The 22,931-nt window shown below is 41.7% G+C and overlaps 1 protein-coding gene across 1 annotated transcript in view; it reads left to right on the top strand.

The window, feature by feature from the left end:
* The first annotated feature begins 12,731 nt into the window (after positions 1-12,731).
* Positions 12,732-22,931, top strand: part of HHAT (hedgehog acyltransferase) — a 292,122-nt gene continuing 281,922 nt past the window's right edge. The window contains exon 1 of the mRNA XM_032591811.1: positions 12,732-12,860. Within this exon, the coding sequence (XP_032447702.1) occupies positions 12,770-12,860 (91 nt within the window). The 5' untranslated portion in view covers positions 12,732-12,769. The remainder of the gene's footprint in view (positions 12,861-22,931) is intronic.

Raw genomic sequence — 22,931 nt, 5'->3', positions numbered from 1 at the left:
CACCCAGGCGCCCCAGGAGAGGTTTTTTAAAAAAAAATTTTTTAAGTTTATTCATCTTTGAGAGAGAGAGAGAGAGAGCATGAACAGGGGAGGGGCAGAGAGAGAGAGGGAGACCCAGAATCCGAAGCATGCTCCAGGCTCTGAGCTGTCAGCACAGAGCCCGATGCGGGGCTCCGAACTCACAAACCGTGAGATGTGAGTGACTCACGCCCAACCGACTGAGCCACCCAGGCACCCCCAGGGGAGGTTTTTTTGTTGTTGTTGTTTTTTGTTTTTTGTTTTTTTTTTTGAGAGTGGGTATGAACCTTAATGGTGTATGATATTACCAGTGCCAGAGAAGAAAAAGGTGTTATCACTGTATATTCCACAGACATGTAAAAGATTTTAAGATGTTTTTGTGAATAGTTTTGGTAATGGCTGAAAATTCAGATGAAATGGGCCTTAAAAATGTTTTATTATTTTTATATATATATACACACACACACACACATAGAGCGTGCACGCATATGCGTGCATGAGTGCGCATGCACAAGCAGGGGAGAGGGGCAGAGGAAGAGAAAGAATTCCAAGCAGGGGGTTGACGTGGGCCTCTATCCCATGACCCTGGGATCATGACCTGAGCTGAAATCAAGAGTTGGCCACTCAACCAACTGAGTCACCCAGGCACCCCGAAATGGGCACTTTTTAATAAAACACCTTATCTAAGACGTGATAAAAGCTGAATACTCCTGTATCTATTAAAGAAATGACATTTGGAGTTAAAAACCTTTCCAAAGCAAAATTTCTGAGCCTACATGGCTTTATAAGGGAAATATTACAAACATTAGAAAAAAAAAAAAAAAGAAAAAGAGGGAACACTCCCTGGCTGCTTTTATGAGGCCAGCATAACCTTGTTACTAAAGCTTGATAAGGACATTACAAGAAAATTACAGGCCATAGTCCCACAGAAAAGATGCAAAATGATGTATTGGTAAATCAAATCTAACAGTCTAAGAAGGATACTAAACCGTGACCAATTTGGACTTATTCTAGGAATGTAAACTTTGGCTAACATTAGAAAATAAATGTAATTTAACCACATTCAAATAAAGAGAAAAAATATTTGACAAAATCCAACACTGATACATGATAACTTTTTGCAAGCTAAAACATTGCGAACAATTAAAGATTTAAATAAAATGGAGGGTATGTCATTGCTCTGAAAATAAATTTACAGCTTTAGTACAATCCCAGTCACAATTCTAGCAGATTTCTTAAAAAGAGAAGTTGATAAGCCAGTTCTAAAATTTATTTGGAAATTCTGGGCAATCTAAGAAAAAGCAAATTTGGACGACTAGATCAATGTGTTAATATGGTATTGGCACAATGCTGGGCAGACCATGGAACTGAGTAGAGAATCCATAATCAGGCTCACACGTGTGGTTTGTGACAAAAGTGACAACACAGTGCAGTGGAGAAACGATGGCCAGTTCAGTGAATAATGCTGGGCCAATTGGATCTTCATATGGACAAAATGAATCTTAATCATGTCATCCCATATGCAAACATTAATCAAGCTGTATCTTACACCTAAATGTGAAAGCTGAAATAATAAAATTTCTAGAAGAAAGCAAAGTAAAATATCTTCATTACCTAGGGACAGTCAAAGATTTATTGAATAGTACACAAAATGGAAAATATTGGTAAGAACTTCTGTTCATCTAAAGAATCCATAAGGGGAGTGAGCAGGCAAGCTAGGGAATAGGTGAAAATATTTGTAATACATATATCCAATAAAGAACTTATACCCAGAATTTAGAAACAACTTCTACAAATCATTGAGAAAAAAATGGACAGCCCAGTAGAAAAATGGGCAAGTCACTTCCTAAACGAGGATCTCCCAATTCTTAAACACATGAAAAGAGGGTTAACTTCATTAGTAATTAGGGAAATGCAAATTAAAATTAGAGTGGGCCATCACTCTATACTCACCAGAGTGGTTAAAAGCAGACTGTGAAGGGCGCCTAGGTGGCTCAGTTGGTTAAGTGTCTGACATTGGCTCAGGTCATGATCTTGCCATTCCTGAGTTGGAGCCCCATATTGGTCTCTGTGCTGACAGTTCAGAGCCTGGAGCCTGCTCCGCATTTTCTCTCCCTGCCCCTCCCCTGCCTGTGCTCCTCTCTTAAAAATAAGTATTAAAAAAAAAAAGGTAGACTAAGTACAGGCTTCACTCAATATCTGAAAGCAGATTGTTCTTGTGAAATCTTTTGTAACCTGAAGTGAAGAAGCAATTAACCATTAATTTATATGGAAAAAATTTTGAGCATTCCCAGACCCCCAAAATAACCCCTTTTAGGCTTTTTCTTAAAAAAAAATTCTTTTAATGTTTATTTTTGAGAGTGAAAGAACACATGCACGCAAGCAGGAGTGGGGCAGAGAGAAAGGCAGAGAGAATCTGAAGCAGGCTCCAGGCTCTGAGCTGTCAGCACAGAGCCTGACATGGGGCTCAAACTCAGGAGCTGTGAGATCATGACATGAGTGGAAGTTGGATGCCCAACCAACTGAGCCACCCAGGTGCCTCTAGGCATTTCTGGTACCTTAGGACACATTTTGCTAGTGAATGCATGAAGTAAATCAAGATCGAGCACAGATGCCCACAGATACAATTCAAAGCTCTGATGGCATGATGCTGAGATGCTCAGTGTAGTTCCCTGGGAAGGAGCTTGAGGGGGGCCACTTTTGCTGCTTGGGGTGCTTGGCTGCAAAACAAACACAATGCCATTTTCTCTTTTTGCCTTTTTTTCGTAAAAGTGAAAATCTTGGGATTTCTTTTGGTTAACAAAAACGGGTACTAATGTAGGTCTTTTGTAAAAGTGGAGTGGCATAACCTGAACTTTCAAAAAGTGGGGGATACCTGTCCTGGTTGGGTAATGGGTGAACTGGAACTCTCATACGTTGCTGATGGGTATAACAATTAGAGCAAATGTTCTGGAAATTGGTGTATCATTTACTAAAGCTGGACTACACATCTCCTATGACCCAGCTGCTCCATCCTCAGATAAACACAGTAGTAAAGGCATATATATGTGCGCTGAAAGACACGTAAGAGGGTGGACAGAACAGTACTATTCATACTGGCCCCAAGTTGGAAACAACCCACATGTTCATCAACAGTAGAATGGATAAATGCAGAGTAGTTTATAGAGTGGAATACTCTTTAGTAATGAGAATGAACAGATTATTGACTCATATACAACATGGATGAGCCTCCCAAAAAGAGGGGCGCCTGGGTGTCTCAGGTGGTTAGGCAGCTGACTCTTGATTTTAGCTCAGGTCATGATCTTACGGTTCGTGAGGTCAAGCCCCACGTGGGGCTCTACGCTGTCAGTATGGAACCTGCTTGGGATTCTCTCTCTCCCTCTCTGACCCCTCTGTCTACTCCTTCCAGTTTCTGCATGCTCACTGTCTGTCTCTGTCTCTCAAAAATAAACAAACTTAAAAAAATATACAAAGAAGAGCTGAACAAAAAGGAAATAGACACAACAGAGTAAATGCTATGTAATTCTATTTATATGAAGTTCGAAGCCAGGCACAACTGAATAAACTAGGACGATAGGAGTCAGGCTCATGGTGACCTTTAGTGGAGTTACAGGAAAGGACACACAGGACTTTTGAGGCATTTTGCTTTTAATCTGAAGGCAATTACTGGAGTGAGTCTGCTTTTTGAAAGTCTTAATTTTAATTTACATTTTAATACAAAGTTTACTTAAAATAGTGTATTATAAAAATTCTTGATTCATTCAGATGCCCCTAATCTGGGGAGTGTAAGACATAGTTGGCATGACTCTTGTTGATTAAAAAGGCTCAAAACAGGTTGAGAATTTTCAGTGGAGACAGTATAATATCACATCAGTAGCTTTTGTGAACTAGGGATTTATAAAAGTGACTCCTTTTTGGCAGTCTTTAACAGCAGAGGTATGGCTTAATGGCAGTTCATATAAAAAGACTTAGAGCTCTGTTTGATATTAAGACTGATATCAGTGTGAGGTGGAAACTAAAAAATGTCAAGTTGAGAACTGAATGCAAAATTTTGTTTTAGATTTAATTTTCTGACAATTTAAGTTTATAGCAGATTAAAAATATTCTGATTTTTGAGGTGCCTGGGTGGCTCATTTGGTTAGGTGTCCATCAGACACTTGATCTCAGCCCAGGTCTTTATCTCAGGGTTGTGAGTTCAAGCCCCACACTGGGCTCCACACTGGGCAGGAAGCCCACTTAAAAAAATTCTGATTTTTTAAATGTAAATCCTTTCAGTTAGATACTTTTCTCCCAAGTGGCAGGTGTGTTATGTTTCCTATTGTTTCTGTAACAAACTACTACAAATTTAGTGGCTTAAAACAACCCAACTTTATTACCTTGCAGTTCTGAAGGTCAGAAGTCCAAAATGGCTGGGCAGGGCTGCTGTTCCTTCTGGAGGCTCAAGGGGAGACTTTGCTTTGCTTTGCTTGTGGTCCCTTACTCTGACCCTCCCAGAAGGACACTTGTGACTGCATTGGGTCTTTGTGGATAATCAGGGATAATGTCCTCATCTTTAACTTAATGATGGCTGCAAAATACCTTTGATCTGTAAGGAAGTATATTTACAGGTTCCAGGGATTAGCACATGGGCATTTCTGGGAGAGCCCTATTTGGGGGATCTCACAGATGGGATTTTATATTTTGTCTTCATAAATAGCACAGTCCCTGAATCTCAGGAGCTCACTGATACGTGTTGAATGAAGAAATGCATCTAAGACTTCATTATTTGAAGTGTGGTTTCTGGAAGAATAGAAGTGATGGTCTTGCCCTACTCTCTGTGCCACGTCTGGAGTTTTAAGTTCAGGTCTAGGTACCTATACTATAAAGAGACAATTGACTGAATAGTAAAGGGTCTAGGAACCAAGTCACTGAAGAAATGATTGAAGGAATCATGGATGTGTGCCCTGGAAGACGGTTTGGGATGGAGTGTGTGTCATTAATTGTCTTTATTCAAAGGAGTATTATTGGAGAGAAGAATTAAGCCTTTTTAGTATAAGAACAATAACGTTAAAAACAAAAAGAATAGCATTTTAGAACTTACTATGCCCAAGGCACTGTATCTCTTTGTAAATTCATTTAATCCTCACAGCATCCCTTGAGGGGTGCTGTTATCCCTGTTTATAGAGCAGGAAATTGAGGCACAGAGAGGTTAGCAACTTGTCCTAGGGCATACAGCTGGAAAGTAGCAAAGCTGGGATTTGGACTTTGGCATTCTGACTCCAGAGCCATCTCTAAATCCTCTTGTGACCCTGCCTCCATGCCTTTGGTTCCAGAAGGTACAATCAGACTAAGTGGCAGAAGGTTTTTTAAAAATAGAGGGGATGGTTTTTGACAGTTTGAGGAAACCGCAGGATAATAATCAGGGCCTCTTAGAAAACGTTTTCCTGCCTCGTGATGTTATGGGAAATAGGTAGGTTATAGTAAAAGGAATTCCCAAACTGGCTAGAGATGAGACCAGATGGCCGTAGGGGCCCTACTGATTTTGAAATTCTGATCTGGGGAACATATATTTTTTTTCATTTTATATACAAATAACAACTTTTGTGACATGTACTAAAGCTCCCTTGTGAACTGTAGTTTTCCCATTAACTTTCCGGAATTGATGTATTAGTAACTCTGACATATTGGAATGGTAGGCTTGTCCCTGTCCCTTCTGAAGTTGTCATTGCTGTGCTCTCAAAATTAGATGGAATCGCTCTTCTCTTCCTGCTTGGGTCTGGACTGGTCTTTTGACCAAGAAAAGGCTTTGTGAATTCTGGAGCCTGCACCTTAAGAGACCTTGCCCCACTTGCCTTTGATCTTTTGAACCCCTGAAGCCACCATGCTGTGAAGGGTCAGGCCTACTGAGTGCCCATGTGGAGAGGTGCTGCCCGTAGCTGACAGCTAGACACGGGTGAGGTCATCTTGGCCCCTCCAGTCCCTGTTGAGCTGTGTGGTGACTTAGTCACGTGAGTGTTGCCTGGTAAGATCAGCAGAATGGCTTGGATCGCCGTCCCAAAGAATCATGACGAAAATGGATCTTTGTCGTTTTAAGCCGCTACGTGTTGTTTATTGTGCAGTGATACAAAACCGATACATGAGGTTTTGGTGCATACTTGGAACTAGTGTGTGTATTTAAAAATACTCTGTGATTAGACATTCTGCCCAGTCCAGCAGACCTCCTCCAACCCACCTAATCATCCCCCTGTGTTAGTGAAGGTTTTTTTGGGTTTGAAGAAGTGGTTTTTTTCGTTAGTGTTACACGAGTAAAAGGATAAGACTCTTTGGAAGACTCTTATGTAGGGTTTGGGGAAAACTGATGTGAGAAGACACGGTGTGTCTGGATTTGGTTTCCTGGTGAGAGCCTTGTAATTTATGTTCTGCAAAATAAGTTTCTGTTTCATCAAATGGGACCCTAGAAAAGAGCAAGTCTCATAACAGTTATTCCCACTGTGTTAGAATATTGCCCTACTATTTCACTTTCTTCAAAGCCATTGTCATTTCAGTGTGCACATGCTCTTTTTACTTTTACTACTTTGTGACTTCTAGAGTGCTAAATTTGTTCCTAAATTTAGAATGATTTCAGTTTTACTCGGCCCTTATCTCTGTGTAACTGCTGACTCCCCCTTCTTATATCTGAGTAAATTGGTTTGGTTTAGTTTGTCTTCAGTCAATCTTTTAAGGAATGTACGAGCTAGATGGTTCGGGTGTATTTTGATTACATCTAGTTGATTTACAAATTTTCTTTTCTTCCTAAAGGGAGTATCTAATTACATATAACTTTAAAATTTTCTTTTGCTTGTGTGTAGCTTGTATTACCTTCTAGCTTTCCTGACAGATTGGTTTCATCATAGACCTTGAAAAAAAAAATGAATCTGGTGCACTCTGTAAGAATAGGGAGGTGGCTGGGGCGCCTGGGTGGCGCAGTCGGTTAAGCGTCCGACTTCAGCCAGGTCACGATCTCGCGGTCCGTGAGTTCGAGCCCCGCGTCAGGCTCTGGGCTGATGGCTCGGAGCCTGGAGCCTGTTTCCGATTCTGTGTCTCCCTCTCTCTCTGCCCCTCCCCCGCTCATGCTCTGTCTCTCTCTGTCCCAAAAATAAATAAACGTTGAAAAAAAAATTAAAAAAAAAAAATAGGGAGGTGGCTGAGGGAAGGCTCTGGGGTTGGACTTGGTGGGTATGGAGCTAAGCTCTGCTGCTTATTAGCTGTGTGATATGGGTCAAGTTTCTTGACCTTTCTGGGCTTTGGTTTAGTTTGCTTGTGTTAAATGAGGGTACCAGAAGTAGCAACCTCAAAAAGTTGTTGTGACGATTGGCTAATCCTTGTAAAGTTCTTTCTTAGCATAGATAACCTGTAACTGGCACTGATTATAGTACAGCTGTTACTGAACTATAAGAAAATCCATTAGAGGAAGATTTCAGTTTTAGGACATGGAGCAACAGTTAGTTGGTAGAAGTGATCGTGGTGACGCTGGTATCTAAGGATTGTTAGCTCAGTGCTAAGAGTGCTGTGTTAAAGTCCTCTGGTGCATGTGGATATGTGGTTATAGCTCATTCAGTGCTAGGTATCAAGACTGAGGAGCAGGAAACGTTTGAAATGGAAGTGGTTGTCGAATCCATTTGTTGCATGCATCAAAAATAAAGATACATTTGAAGTGGTATTGGAAATCGCTGGGGCAAAGCATCTTACACAAGTTATGTTTATGCACAGTTTGGGGTTTGGCATAGTGAGCTATGCTTCTCTGCCAAGATTAAGGAATAGGATTTCTGCCTGTAAAAGCGGAGCTGAGAAGTTGGGGTCTCGTTTTTTGTTCCTCACTGGCTGTTCTATGTGCTTGGGCAGATCGCTGCCTCCTCCCTATCCCCACCCCCCAAGCAGGATTCTGATTCCTGAAAAAGAGCTAACAGTTAGCCCTCCTGGTGAGGATTAGAGTAGATGGTATCTTTGAAAGCAGGTGGAGTGTTAAATTACAAAGTAAATGCAAATGTGAGTTACTTCGGTATAGAAAAAACTGTTAGCTGAGGAATTCTTGCCTTTTTACAGTGAGGATTTTATTCTGTGGGTCTCTTGAGTCCCCAGATAAATACTTCTTTCAAATGCCCAGCCTCAGGGGCTCTTGCACCCCAATATGTAGGTAAAGTTCCTTGTTACTCCAGTCTAACTTCTTTCCCTTTCATCCCAGAGAAACCTGCTGTGATTTCCTTCCAACACCTAATGTTAAATGTTCTTTCTACCTCTTTGTCTTCGTTTACCTCAGATATCTTCCCATCATCAATAATACTTAGCTCTGAGATACTCTGGTCTTCCAGCTTGGAGTTGCTGTTGTGTGTTCGTAGTTTTCCTCTTCTTTAATCCTCCTGCCTCCTGGACTAATTTCAAGCCAGGTACGACTTAATTTTCCTTTGTGTTGCTTGGTTCTAGCACTTTCTCTGTACTTCCTCCCCAATCGCTGCCCTCTCTGCCTCTACACTACCACAGCGTCAAAGGACTTCTTCCTGAAGCTTCACTCAAATGGTTCGATTGGCTTACAAGCCTGAGGTTTCTTCAGCAAATCAAATCCAAATTTGTAATCCTGTATGTTTAAGGCCCTCTGCTACATGGCTCTTGCGTTCCCTTCACCTCCACTAGCTACATTTTTGCTTCTTCATAGTCCTGACCAATATTCCCGTTAAGGTGGGAGTGTTCTCAGACACTTACCTTTCCTGTCATACATCTTTGCATCCCTCCTTAGCTCTCATGTATGAATGGTACATCCTCGTGTATGTAGATTGATCAGGTACACATTTACTAAACAGGCTGTACTGCTATAGATTGGCTTTTCCTGCAGAAGTAATTTACAAATGGTGATTAGTTTCTCGGCGGTCTCACAGATGCCCACTTAGCTGCTAATGCTGCTGCAGGACTGGATCCATGCGTGAAGGACAGCAAAGTGTTACCTACACGTTTGAGGAAGGACCTCTTTGATTTCATTGTGATAGCCCATCCCTAAAGAACATGCTTATTTAGACAATGAGAAATAGAAACTTGAGAATTTTCTGAGAGTGTTTGGGCACCTTTATGGGTTTGCGCATTTTAAAAAAGTTCTAGTTATATTCTCCAATGTCCAACTTGCCTTTTCTTTGATGCTGTTGGGTCATTAAATGCTTTAAAATGTATCTACTCTGATTTCGTTTCTGAGGGCACAGCTGAAATGAATATGGAAGAACACACCGGGGAGAAGAATTTTGTTTTTTTTCAATGTTTGTTTATTTTGAGAGAGGGGGGAGAGAAAGAGAGTGAGAGAGCGAGAGCTGGGGAGGGGCAGAGAGAGAGAGGGAGAGAGAGAATCCCAGGCAGGTTCCACACTGTCAGTGCAGAGCCTGATGCGGGGCTCGATCTCACGAAATGTGAGATCATGACCTGAGCTGAAATCAAGAGTCAGACACTTAACAACTGACTGGGCCACCCAGGTGCCCCAGGAATTTTCTTGAGATGGGTGGGCAAGAGTTAAAAAGAGTGGTGTTGGGAGGAGAGGACTGTTAAGGACACTTGAGTGCCTGTGTGGTAGAGTTTTGAGGTGTCGTTCCTGGAACTGTGAGGGATGAAATAAGACAGGAGGGAGTATGCATGTAATTCCTTTGGGGATTAGCAAAGTAGTGGTGAGGAAGATGTGTTGGGCAGAAAGCTGTCCAGGTGGCCTCCAAGGACCGTGTGTTTGCTGTCTGGTGGCCTGGGGTTGGGCTGGGGTGTGGACAAGGTGTGAGACCTTAGCAAGAGCTCTGGGGATGCCGTTCAGCAGCAGAGGGCATGGCCACGCCCCACGGAGGGTCAGTGATATTTCATCAGCTCAGGAAGAAAAACCAGGCTCTGGCAAGGTAGGCTTCTGAGGAATTAAATTCACTAACTGGTCCCGTTGGACGGATCATAGCTAATATGTATTGGGTACTAATTCTGTGCCAGGCCTTGGAGAAGCATTTTACGTTGAATCCATTCAACAGCCCCATGAGGAAACATATCTAAGAGGGTGTGATCCACTCAAGTTCCTCAGCCAGCAAATGGCAGAGCCGGGACTCCCCCCTAGGTCTGCTTGGTGCAGAATTTCCCAGCATGCTGGCAGATGGAGGCTATTTGGTCCAGTCCCCAAATTTTAGATGTGAAGATACAGCCCTGCTGCTTTGTTGCTCATGACTGTGTATCTTTGTGTGGGTCTGCAAGATATACACAGTACAGCGAAGAGCACCAAAAATGGAAGTGTTTCTAGTTCCCCGAAAGAAACTTGTTAATGCAGAGGAATTGTCCTAGAAGACAGTGTCCCTGAAAAGCTGCTAAACAGCAGGGCTTCTAGAATTTTCATTTAATCTCTAAGATTATTTATGTCTACATTTCGGTAGCATTTTTAGGAGTTCAGCCCTTGCTAGTCACATATTTGTAAAAAAATTTTTTTAATGTTTGTTTATTTTTGAAAGGCAGAGAGGCACAGCACAAATGGGGGAGGGGCAGAGGGAGAGGGAGACACAGAGTCCTAAGCAGGCTCCCGGCTCTGAGTTTTTAGCACAGAGCCTGATGCAGGGCTCGAACCCACAAATCACATGATCATGACCTGAGCTGAAGTCGGACGGACACTTTGACTGAGCCACCCAGGCGCCCCAACTAATCACATATTCTTAATGAGGTGAGGAGACCATCCAATATAATACTAACATCCTTTGAAAGGAGACTCCTAAAACCCAGAGGTTAAAGTTAACTTCCCACTAAAGTGGAGATTACCATATTCCCACAAAGTTCCAGAAAGAAATTCTAAAGTTTTGTAGGAGATGCCAGGTATTTAAAAATGAAGTGTGAGTAGAATTGTTTAAAGCCAGAAGTGGTTCTGAAAAACAGCAGGGGGACCTGAGAAGGTGTTGTTGTTGCAGAGTGTTTGGGCTTGAAAGCACGAGTGCCTACTTCTGGATGCCTTCAGTTGCAGGAGACCAAACTGCCTGAGCAACGTTTAGGTCATTACCAAGGGGCACTCTGGTTGGAGGACCACTGACTTCTGGCCTTCTATTTTATGAAAGCCGAAGTGTGTATCTTTTTCTGCTGTCTCAGCCTGGAGAAAGGAGTTTGGGTGTGGTGGATTTTGAGCCAGGCTGTAGGGACAAGTAACTTTGTGAACGGGCATTAATGGGGCTAGCCGTGGCTGAGGGGAGGCATGGGGGGCCCAGTGGCTGACTGTGGGGCCTTATCCTGTTTCACATTTGTCATCTGTGAATTGCCTGTCTCTCTTGCTCCACCTTCTTCACTAGGGTATTGTGAAAATAAAATGGGATAATGTATGATTTTGATTTTGGCATTACTGTCTCATATGAGGAAGTATTTTCTTGGGGCTTAAAATTTTGCTCCTATTTTAGTTTGGCATCCATAGTGAGACATATTTGAGAGGCTTAAGGAAAACAATGTGAGCCATTTAACTGGCTTTTTGTTGCTTGGGAGCTGATGATTTCATTTGAAGAATTTTAGGACTTCCTATCACCTGCTCTAATAATACTTAGAATATAGACATGGCTGCCATAAGAGAGAGAGTGAGAATAGCAGAGGCTTAAACAACCTGGAAGTGCATTTCTCTTTCATTTAATAGTATAGGTATAAACGGTCCAGGGAAGTTTTGGGGGTGAGGTGGTACACGGAGTCAGGGACTGAGGCTTCTCGATCTTATTTTTCCACATGGCTTTCACCTCTTGTCCCCGTGTGGCTGTTCCAGCTTTTCCCAGCAGGAAGGGGATGATCATTGCCTTCTACGCAGGACTACACACAAATTTTTGAGCAGAAGAGAGAGAGACCAAGTATGAGCAGGGAAAGGACAGAGAGAGAGGGAGACACAGAATCTGAAGCAAGCTCCAGGCTCTGAGCTGTCAGCACAGAGCCCGATGTGGGGCTCGAACTCACGGACCATGAAATCATGACCTGAGCTGAAGTTGGATGCTTAACCAACTGAGCCACCCAGGACTATTCAAATGCCCACACATGGCTACACTATATAGTTGAGCTTAGCATCCATGCATTCAGTTAAAAGTTCCATTACTGTATAGGAAGGGAGACTAAATATTGTGGGGTGGGCTGCTAGCAGTGTCTGCCATAGCTGATGGGAGTCACATCATTCACCTCCCTTAAGTTTATACAAGATGGAAGACAGTAATTTTCATTCATCCATTCATATAAACAACTTCAGATGACATCTGAAGGGGAGAATGAGGAGGTTAGAGCTGTTGGCTTAGAAGAGTTTTAGAGATCTGTACTTTTCTTCTATTCAGGATTTGAAGCCATTTATTATTCATGGAGCACTATTCCCCTGTTGCTACATTCCACAGCCCATGTTGGTTACTGGGGACTCGGCGAATCATGGTCCCTGCTCTCCAAGCGCTTACCCCATAGGGGGAGGCAGGCGTGTCAGGCATTGGACACACAACTGTCTGGGGTGCAGAGGCAGATGGGGTGCTGTGGGAGCTCATAGGGAAGACCTGCCCAACCCGGGGCAGGCAGGGCGTGTGCGTGTATGTGTGCATGTTGGATGCAAGATGCAGACAGTCACTGGCAGAAGGAAGTGTGACTGGGGTTCTATCTGTATCACCTTAAATAGTGATGGATCCTTAGGAGAGCAAGTGAACTGATAAGATTCTGTTCCTTAGTGTCATGTCTGTGGCTTAATGTTTTTATTTCTGTTTCTCTTCCTAGAAACTCTCAGTGTGTCTGCCAAGACCCTTTGTCACGAGGAGCAATGCTGCCCCGATGGGAACTGTCTTTTTACCTATTTGCTTCACTAGGCTTCCACTTATATTCTTTCTATGAAGTTTACAAAGTCTCAAGAGGTAAGACCCCAGCTTTCCTGAACTGCTCTCAAGAAAGGAAGGAGGAAGGAAGTACTCAGAGGTAGAAGAGTCAGAAAAATTGTCTAATGGGCTTGGGATAACTTGGACCCTGCTTTGCTTTCCCTTGTCTGGGACACTTTGAGTCCATGACCTGAATCAATGCAATTTTCCACCCTCATCCTGGAACTTTGAGGGGATCCGGTGGCTGGTCTTCTGTAATAGGAAGGTTTGATTCAATGGCTACTGAAGGCTGTGGAGGTGATCTGCAGTAACCTCTTATGTTTCTCTTCCACCCTCATTGCTTCTGAGATATGTGGAGGCAGCTCAAGGTATTGGAGGCCCAGACTCCTTTCATCCTTTCGTTCTGCTGTGTTTAGTGATTTTCATATGCTTGTTGAAGAATCATCATCACTAAATCTGCATTTCAGCCCATAGGAAGGGGTATGGAAACCCTCCTGTTGGGCAAGTTACCCTTGTCACTTCTGCTTACCCCTAGTTGACCAGCACCAGGTTTTATGGCCACAGTTGAGAAACTGGGAAACATTGTCTTTAGCTTGGTGGCCATGTGCCACTAAAACTTCCCATACTGTGGAAGAATGGGAGACAGAAATGTGGAGGGACCAAGATGGCCTCTTGCGTGGTCAGGGACAGTTTCCTAGTTGATGATAATTACTGGGCTTTGTCATAAGGCAGAACAGGAGCCAGGAAGGTAGAGAAGGCGTCAGAGGATCTGTGGACAGAGATGGGTTTGCAAGCAAATGGACAAGCCTTTGGGGTGTGAGGAAGCATAGCATGGTCTGGCAACTACAAACCCCTTGGGAGGACTGGAGTGTAGAGAGTGAGGGGACAGTGGCTAGAGTTGAGCCTAGATCAAAAAGCAGGGAGAGCCTGTGAAGGACATTGCATATTGATCTGAGGAGTTTGGACTTTATCTTGAAGACAGGAGAGTATGCTGAAAAGTCCACTTAAAATTGCAAAGTTGAGAGTGCTCTGCCCTGAACACCTACCTCCTTCTATATTACTCGGACTGATTTGGATGTACATCACCAGGATTGACTTTTCTCCCATTCTACATATGTCCCACTCAGAGTCAGGAACTTGGTGGCAGAGACGGATCATCTAAAGTAGATGAGGACTATTGTTTTCTCAAGTCTGGCCAAGTATTTGCATTCCCCTACTGGAGCCTTTGAGCTCCCAGGACCCATGTAGGAGGAGCTAACCTACTCTATGTCAGGCACTGTATTAGATACTTCACGTATTGTATCTTGTCTCATTTAATCTTTAGAACAGCCCTATGATATGGTATATTTATTACTTTGAAGACACGTTTGGCAGCAGAAACACAGCCTCCAACATCATTGTTACAAGCCTCGTATTGTGTCTAGATAGCGTCAGAGAGCTGGCTCCTTCTACCATGTCCCTCTGCCATCTTCATCATGAGGCTTCACCTTATGAGGCAGTCTTTTCCATAAATTGATGTCCGTATTCCAGATTTTGGCCATTCTAGTAAGTGTGTAAGTGGTATCTCATTGTTTTAATTTGCATTTCCCTGATGTAATGAGAATCTTTTCATATGCTTATTGCCATAAGACTGTATATATGTATATACATATACACATACAAACATATATATATATATATATATGTATATGTATATAGTCTTATTTGGTGAGGTGTTTAGGTATTTGCCCATTTTTTAATTGGGTTGTTTATTTTCTTTTTGAGTTTTAATAGCTCTTTGTGTATTTTGGATAACATGTCTTTTGCAAATATTTTCTTTTGGTCTGTGGCTTGTCATCTTACTCTCTTGATGGTGTCTTTTACAGAGCAGATACTTTAAATTTTGGTTAAGTCCGGTTTACCAATTGTTCCTTTCATGCATTGTGTCTTTGGTATCTAAAAAGTAATTCCCATAGCCAAGGTTATCTAGATTTTCTCCTACCTTATCTTCTAAGGATTCAGTAGTGTTTATATTCAGATCTATAATATCCATTTGCTGTTATTTTTTTGTGAAGAGTGTAAAGTCTGCATCTAGATTCAGTTGTTTTGCATGTGGACATTTAGTTCCAGCATTTGTTGAAAGAATATCTCTTCTCTGTTGTATTACCTTTGCTCCTTGTCAAAGGTCAGTTGACTGTATCTATGTGGGTCTTTTTTTGGCCTTTCTATTCTGTTCCATTCACCTTTTTGTCTGTTCTTTCATCAACACCACGGTCTCTTGAGTCATAAGGCTTTATAATAAGTCTTGAATTTGGGGGGCACCTGCTGGCTCAGTCTGACTTTGGCTCAGGTCATGATCTCACAGTCTGTGAGTTCGAGCCCTGTGTCGGGCTCTGTGCTGACAGCTCAGAGCCTGGAGCCTGCTTCAAATTCTGTGTCTCCCTCTCTCTCTGCGCCTCCCCCACTTGTGCTCTGTCTCTCTCTCTCTCATAAATAAATAAACATTGAGAAAAAATTAGACTAAGTATTCTTTTTTTAAAAAATTTTTTTTTCAATGTTTATTTATTTTTGGGACAGAGAGAGACAGAGCATGAACGGGGGAGGGGCAGAGAGAGAGGGAGACACAGAATCGGAAACAGGCTCCAGGCTCTGAGCCATCAGCCCAGAGCCCGATGCGGGGCTCGAACTCACGGACCGCGAGATCGTGACCTGGCTGAAGTCGGACGCTTAACCGACTGCGCCACCCAGGCGCCCCAGACTAAGTATTCTTTAAAAAAAATAATAAGTCTTGAATTTGGGTGATATTAGTCCTCTCACTTTGTTCTTGTCCTTCAATATTGTGTTGGCTATTCTGGATCTTTTGCCTCTCCATATAAACTTTAGAATCATGTTGTCATTATCCACAAGAGAGCTTCCTGGGATTTTGGTTTGGATTGCATGGACTCTATAGATGAAGTTGAGTAAGACTGACCTCTTAACAATATCCATGAACATGGAATATCTCTCAATTTGTCTTTTTCGTTTTTTTTATTTCTTTCCTCAGAGTTTTCTAGTTCTCCTAACGTATAACTTGTATGTATTTTGTTAGATTTATACCTAGTTTTTTCACTTTTTTGGTGTGCTAGTGTAAATGGTATTGTTCTCAGTTTTAAATTTCACTTGATTGTTTCTCATATGTAGGAAAGCAACTGACTTTTGCGTATTTATTTTGTATCCTGCAACCTTGCTATAATTGCTTATTAGTTCCAGGAGTTTTTTTTGTAGATTCTTTGGATTTTCTACATAGATATTTATATTATCTGCATACAAAGACAGTTTTATTTCTTCCTTTCCATGTTGTATACCTTATTTCATTTTCTTAGTGCACTAGCTAGGACTCCCATTATGATATTAAAAAGGAATGGTGAGAGAGGACACTTTTGCCTTTTTTCTGATCTTAGTGAGAAAGCTTTCTGACCGTTAAGTATGATGTTTACTGTATGTTTTTTGTAGATGTTCTTTATCCAATTGAGGAAGTTCCCTTCTATCTCTAGTTTGCTGAGAGTTTTTAATCATAAATGAGTGTTGGATTTTGTCAAATGCTTTTTGTGCATATATTGATATGATCATGTGGTTTTTCTTTTTTGTCTTATTGATGTTATGGATTACACTAATTCATTTTTGTGGTCTGTGAGACTTTGTTTTTAGCAAACCTCTCCTGGACTCAGCAGGGCAGGTCTGCTCTGTGTTAGCTGGGGCTGCAGGCATCTGGTGGCTCACTCACATGGCTGGCCAAGACCTCAGTGGGGGGCTGTCAGCTAGCATGCAGAGGTTCTGTCTGCATGGCTCTCCACATGGCTTACATTTCTCCTAACAGTGCAGCTGGGTTCAAGAGGGAGTACTGCAAGTGCACAAAAGCAGAAGCTACAGATCTCTTGAAGCTCAGCCTGGGAAGTTGTACAGCTCACCTCTACCTCATTTATTGGTCAAAGCAAACCACAGCGCCAGTCCAGATTCAGGGGGAGGAAAGACTATACCTCCATATGGCTGGAGCAGCACGCCTGTGCATGGAATGTATGGCGGTCATCTTTGGAGTCTCTTTACCACAATGTTTGTTGTATTTCTTTACCTAGATGAGGATGCAGAGGCTGAAAAATATAATTTATCCAAGGTAACATGTCTAGTAAGTTCCAGTGGAACTGCGTTTAAACTCCATTGTGTCCAACTCTAGCCCCAATATTTTATCCTATTCTGCCTCTCCTATTTATTGATAATTTAATTCCTAAAGCACCTTACTTTAAAAGAGGAAGCTCTTCTATCTATTCTATTAAATTTTAAAATTGTATCCCACTGGAATAAAATTTTCCCTTTCTGTGTCATGGGAGCTGCTGGGATCGGGGTGGAGGGAATCCTTCTGTGGATAGCACAAAGCTTTTCTACACCTCAGCTGACCCAGAGGTGGTCATGCTGTTTGACTTACTGTTTGTGTTACTGTCTAATTTGGGGAAAAGTGCTGTTTACCCACACGGTAGAAGTAGGTCACTGGGAAAACTGTCTTCTGTAAACTTTTTTGGGACATTTGTATCTGGAGCAAAGATAGTGCCTAAAACATATTACAGGCTCAAAACTTACCCGTTAAGTGAAATGCCACCAGTGGGCATCTGCACGGCTGCTTTCTCTGGGCATGGAGCAGGCATCCTGTTCACTGTGCTCTTGTCTGTGGAAGCACGGTTGCCAGGCCATTAGGGACAGCAGACTGATTTTAATGGCCTTAGTCAAATGGAATCTTTTGGTAAATTCACAGCAGGGACTGAACAGAGCACCCCTTCTTCCTCCCTACTCTACCAGGCGTAGAGCATCTCCAAGTCATCTGGAAATACGTGGGGTGGGGTGGTGGTGATCTGCTATGCTTGGTGACCTCTCCCCTGGCGCTCGACAGCGTTGTGGCTAATCCAGACCTACTGCGCTAAGTTTATGCCCTTGTGGTTCAGTAGATGTAGAACACTTTTATGTCTCTCTGCATACACTTAACATGAAGAAAGAGGAGATTATGCCATGTGGTAGCTCTGTTAATGCTTACACCTAAAAGAGGGCCGTGTATTGTTGTTTTCATGTCAGTCTGGTGTAATTCTTGACATGAAAACAGTTGAATTATCTGTGAAAACCTGAATGCTGTGAGGTCACCTGGGAAAACATCTGGGAAGGGAAGTCTTAGACTCCTGTTTCAATTTATTTATTGGTTTATGTTCAAATTTATTTCTTCTTGTACCTATTTTGACATTTTGTAGCTTTCTGAGGATCTGTACGTTTATGTGGGTTTTCAGTTTGGTTAGTGTATTGTTCATAATACTCGTATTTAAAAATATTTTGTTTCTGTGGTTTGCTTTTCTCTCTTATTGTGTATTTTGTTTTACATCTTCTCCTTCACTGTCTCCCTAACTTCCTCCCTTGTTTGTCTTTTCATCCCTCCTTCCCTCCCTTCCTTCTAGTTTTTTGCTTTGATCAACTGTGCCAGAGAGCTTATGAATCTTTTCAGTTTGTGGTTTTGTTAGATTTTCTCAGTTGTTTCCTTTTTTTTTTTTCTTGGTTCATTGATTTCTTTTTTAGTTTTTAATTTTTTTAAATGTTTATTTTTGAGAGAGAGCGAGGGAGCAGGGGAGGGGCCGAGAGAGAGGGAGACACAGAATCCGAAGCAGGCTCCAGGCTCTGAACTGTCAGCACAGAGCCCGATGTGGAGCTCGAACCCACGAACTGTGAGATCATGACCTGAGCTGAAGTTGGATGCTTAACTGACTGAGCCTCCCAGGCGCCCCAGTTCATTGATTTCTGCTTTTATTTCCTTCCTTATTGTTTCTTTGGGTTTGCTCTCTTCCATTATGTTCTAACTGTATGAGTTGAATGGTTATTTTATAAGGAATCTCTTTGTATTGTTGTATTGTACCTGATAGCTTTTCTCAGAAGCATTTCTGGAAGAAGGATTTCCAGAGGAGTCATTGAGTCAAACTGCATGAATATTTTTAAGGTTTTAGACAGATTTCCCCTTCTCCAAGAAGGTTGTGCCAGTAATATTTCTTTTGGAGAACATAACTCTTGTATTTCAGCAACTTGAGCTTTCTTCTTTAACCCATCTCCTATGTATCTGGTATATCATATGAAGTGAAAAAATTAAAATTTTCCCAAATAGATAACCAAACACAATTAACTCTTTCTATATTGAATTATGATGCAGTCTTGATCATTGTTTAATATTTTTTTCTTTAAATGTTTATTTTTGAGAGAGCAAGCACGTGCTGGCTGTGAGCGAGCTAGGGAGGGGCAGAGAGAGGGAGACACGGAATCCCAAGCAGGCTCCATGCTGTCAGCACAGAGCCCAGTGTGGGTCTTGACCTCACAAACCGTGAGATCATGACCTGAGCCTAAATCAGGAATCAGGCACTTAACCGACTGAGCCACCCAGGCGGCCCAATCATTGCTAAATTCTTACATATACCCCAGATTGTTTGAAGGGTGGGCATGTCTTCTCTGTTTCATTGATTTCTCAATCAGTTCACACATCATTAACTGCACGGTTTTAATTAAAAATGCTTTATAAAATATTTGAGTATCTGATAAAGTTACTATTCATCCTTCTTCATTTCCACACTTAGCTATTCTTACTGGTTTATTCTTCTTGTATACATATGTGAAACTGTTCAAAAAAATAATCTCAACAGGATTTTCATTAGAATTACAGTAAGCCTAGAAATTAATTTGTAAATAATTAACATTCTTATAATATTGTACTTTTTCACCCAGGGATATGGTATTTTTTTCTTTGTGCATTCAAGGTCTATTGTTTCCCTCAATAAAGTTTCCTGGCCTTCTTCATAATAGGTCCTGCAAGAATTTCTATTCAGAGTCTTTCTTTCTTTTTTTTCCTTTTATGATTGGGAAATTTTCCTATTGTATTTCCTGTAACTTGTAGCTAATTATTTCTGGTCTAAAGGTATTTATTTTGATTTGTGTATGTTATATTCCAACAGTTTATTGAATTCTCTTAATGTTCCATTAACTTATCTTTGATTTTTCCTGATTTTTGTGTTTAGACAATATCATCCACAGCTGATACTAATGGTTTTGTTTAGCTGGGCCTTTTAGAACAATGTAGTAGTTGAGAAAGAATGCTATTTTTAATTCTAACTTAAAAAAAAATTAAGTTTATTTATTTATTTTTAACGTTTATTTATTTTTGAGACAGAGAGAGACAGAGCATGAACGGGGGAGGGTCAGAGAGAGGGAGACACAGAATCTGAAATAGACTCCAGGCTCTGAGCTGTCAGCACAGAGCCCGACACGGGGCTCGAACTCACAGACCGCGAAATCATGACCTGAGCCAAAGTTGGCTGATTAACTGACTGAGCCACCCAGGTGCCCCTAAGTTTATTTATTTTTGACAGAGACAAAGTATGAGCATGAGCTGCGGAGGGGCAGAGAGAGAGAACGAGAGGGAGACACAGAATCCGAAGCAGGCTCCAGGCTCCAAGCTGTCAGCACAGAGCCTGACGCGGGGCTCGAACTTGTGAACTGTGAGATCATGACCTGGGCTGAAGTCAGACGCTTAACTGACTGAGCCACCCAGGTGACCCAATTTTTAATTCTAACTTTAATGGAAATCCCTCTATAGTTTTTACCATTACTGAAAAATTGAGTAAGTTTTGCTTTTTTTTTTTAAATCATGCTAATGAATCTAGTTAGCCCCCTTTACTAAATTATTAAAATTAGTAATAAATGTTGAATTCATTTTTATTTTTATTATTTTTTTTTTTAATTTTTTTTTTCAACGTTTATTTATTTTTGGGACAGAGAGAGACAGAGCATGAACGGGGGAGGGGCAGAGAGAGAGGGAGACACAGAATCGGAAACAGGCTCCAGGCTCCGAGCCGTCAGCCCAGAGCCCGACGCGGGGCTCGAACTCACGGACCGCGAGATCGTGACCTGGCTGAAGTCGGACGCTTAACCGACTGCGCCACCCAGGCGCCCCTGTTGAATTCATTTTTAAAGCAACTATACAGATGATTGCATAGTTTTCCCTTTTCAAGCTGTTGGCATGATATTTTAAAGTAATAAATTTTGCAGTCTAGTTTATATGGATTCCTACATCAAACCTACTTTGACCATGGTATTTTCAAATACATGCCTTGTTTCCAAGTTTTTTTCTTTTAATTTCTAAGTGAGATTCGTTGGTCTGTAGTTTTATTTTCCACTTAATCAGATTTCAGCATTGGCATTCTGTTAACTTTATAATAGGAATGGAGAAACTTTTCATTTTCTGTTATGTTATGGAACTGTTTAAATAGTGTGCGAAATGTCAGCATCAAAGTTTGATATTCTTCACTTGTAAGTTTGTCTGGGCATGGGGTCTCTGGAAATAGATAGATTCACTGAAAACTTCAGTATCTTTCAGTTATTTCAGGTTATATTTAGGTTTTCTGAAGTCAGTTCGAGTAATTTGCACTTTTCTTTTCTCTCTGATTTTATTTTTAAGTAATCTCTATACCCAACATGGGGCTCAAACTCACACACCTGGGATCAAGAGTCATGTTCTCTGCCTACTGAGCCAGCAAGGCGCCCTATATTTTTCCATTTCATTGAAATTTTCAAATGTATTGACATCCAGTTGTAGGTCATATAATGTTTTTGTTTTTAATTTTTTTAAAAAAATTTTTATTAAAAAAATTTTTTTTAACATTTATTTATTATTGAGAGACAGAGGGAGACAGAGCATGAGCAGGGGAGGGGCAGAGAGGGGGAGACACAGAATCCGAAGCGGGCTCCAGGCTCCAAGCTGTCAGCACAGAGCCCGATGTGGGGCTCGAACTCATGAACCATGAGATTATGACCTGAGCCAAAGTTGGACACTTAACCAACTGAGCCACCCAGGTGCCCCATGTCATACAATGTTTTGAAACCTACATGTCTCATTTTTTTTTTCCTGCTTTAGGGAATTTACAAAGGTTTTGTCTATTCAGCGTATTTGCTTTCTCAAAATACAATCTCTTGGGTTTATTTATAAATTCTACCACTTTTTTCCTGTGACGATTATTCTGTAATGAACAGTAGGCTACCCTAGATCCTTTTGGCTTTACAGAGCCCAGGATTAGCTGTTATGCTGTGCTCTCTGCCTGAAAAGTTGGATATTAGGATTAGTTGGATATTAAACAGGATGGTGTTTTCCATAAATTGGCATTTCCATTTCACAGACATTTTATTTTTGTTTTTAAAAATCTTCAGTGGGCCGAGGTTAATGTTTCTCTAAATAAACTCCATGGCACCAGGAAACCCTGATATTTAAGCAAACATGCAACAAATGATTTGAGTTGCCACGTCCAATTTCTTTGTTTATATACTAGTTGTTCTTAAAGTGGGATACAACTGTAGTTGAGCATTTTCACCTTTACCTGTTGTTTATTCCTAAACTCACCTGTGCTTATCACTTACCCCTAGTGTTTGTTTATGAGGAAAGGATATAGCAGCACGTTTAGAGATTCTTTGTCACGTTCATACAACACACTAACTACTCATGAGGGATGGGCTTTGTCATCAGGAGAAAAGTTATCCTCCCTGCTTTTTTGACTAGAGGAATTTGGTTGCAAGACGAACCGGCAACTCTGGAGGGCCCAGTTCTGGGAGGGGAAATGGGGGGGCTACCACTGGTCCTGTTTTCCAACAGGTGGCCTTGCCCTTATACAGTGGAAGGGGCCACTGGGGACCCTTTAGTCAACAGGTCTTTTGTGAAAGGACCCAAATGCATAGCCCCTGTGGGAGCCAAGAAGTGGACAGCCTATCTTTGTGGCTAGCATCAGTAGTGTGGTGTCACAGCTCAGGCTCCTAGTGATCTGTTTGGCAATGCTTCATGTTAGAGTTGACCCTCTTTCCCCTGTCACCTGTGGCCAAGGTCATAGGAAACATTTGAGTTCCGGCTTTCCTACTCGGAATCTAAGCTTCCTGGCCTATCCTCTCAGGCTTGTCTGGCCTTCTCCATTGTGGACCCTGGCCCTCAAAGGAGGGGAGTGTCGGCTTCCAGAGAGGCTACTTTCTGAACACAGTAAAGAAGCAGTAAACTTCTTACGGTGACTTGAGACAGGGCCTGGGCTGGAGGGCATTTGAAGGCAA

Source organism: Lynx canadensis, chromosome F1 (assembly GCF_007474595.2).
Source record: "Lynx canadensis isolate LIC74 chromosome F1, mLynCan4.pri.v2, whole genome shotgun sequence".
Lineage (NCBI taxonomy): Eukaryota > Metazoa > Chordata > Mammalia > Carnivora > Felidae > Lynx > Lynx canadensis.
This window is presented reverse-complemented; position numbering and strand designations above follow the sequence as displayed.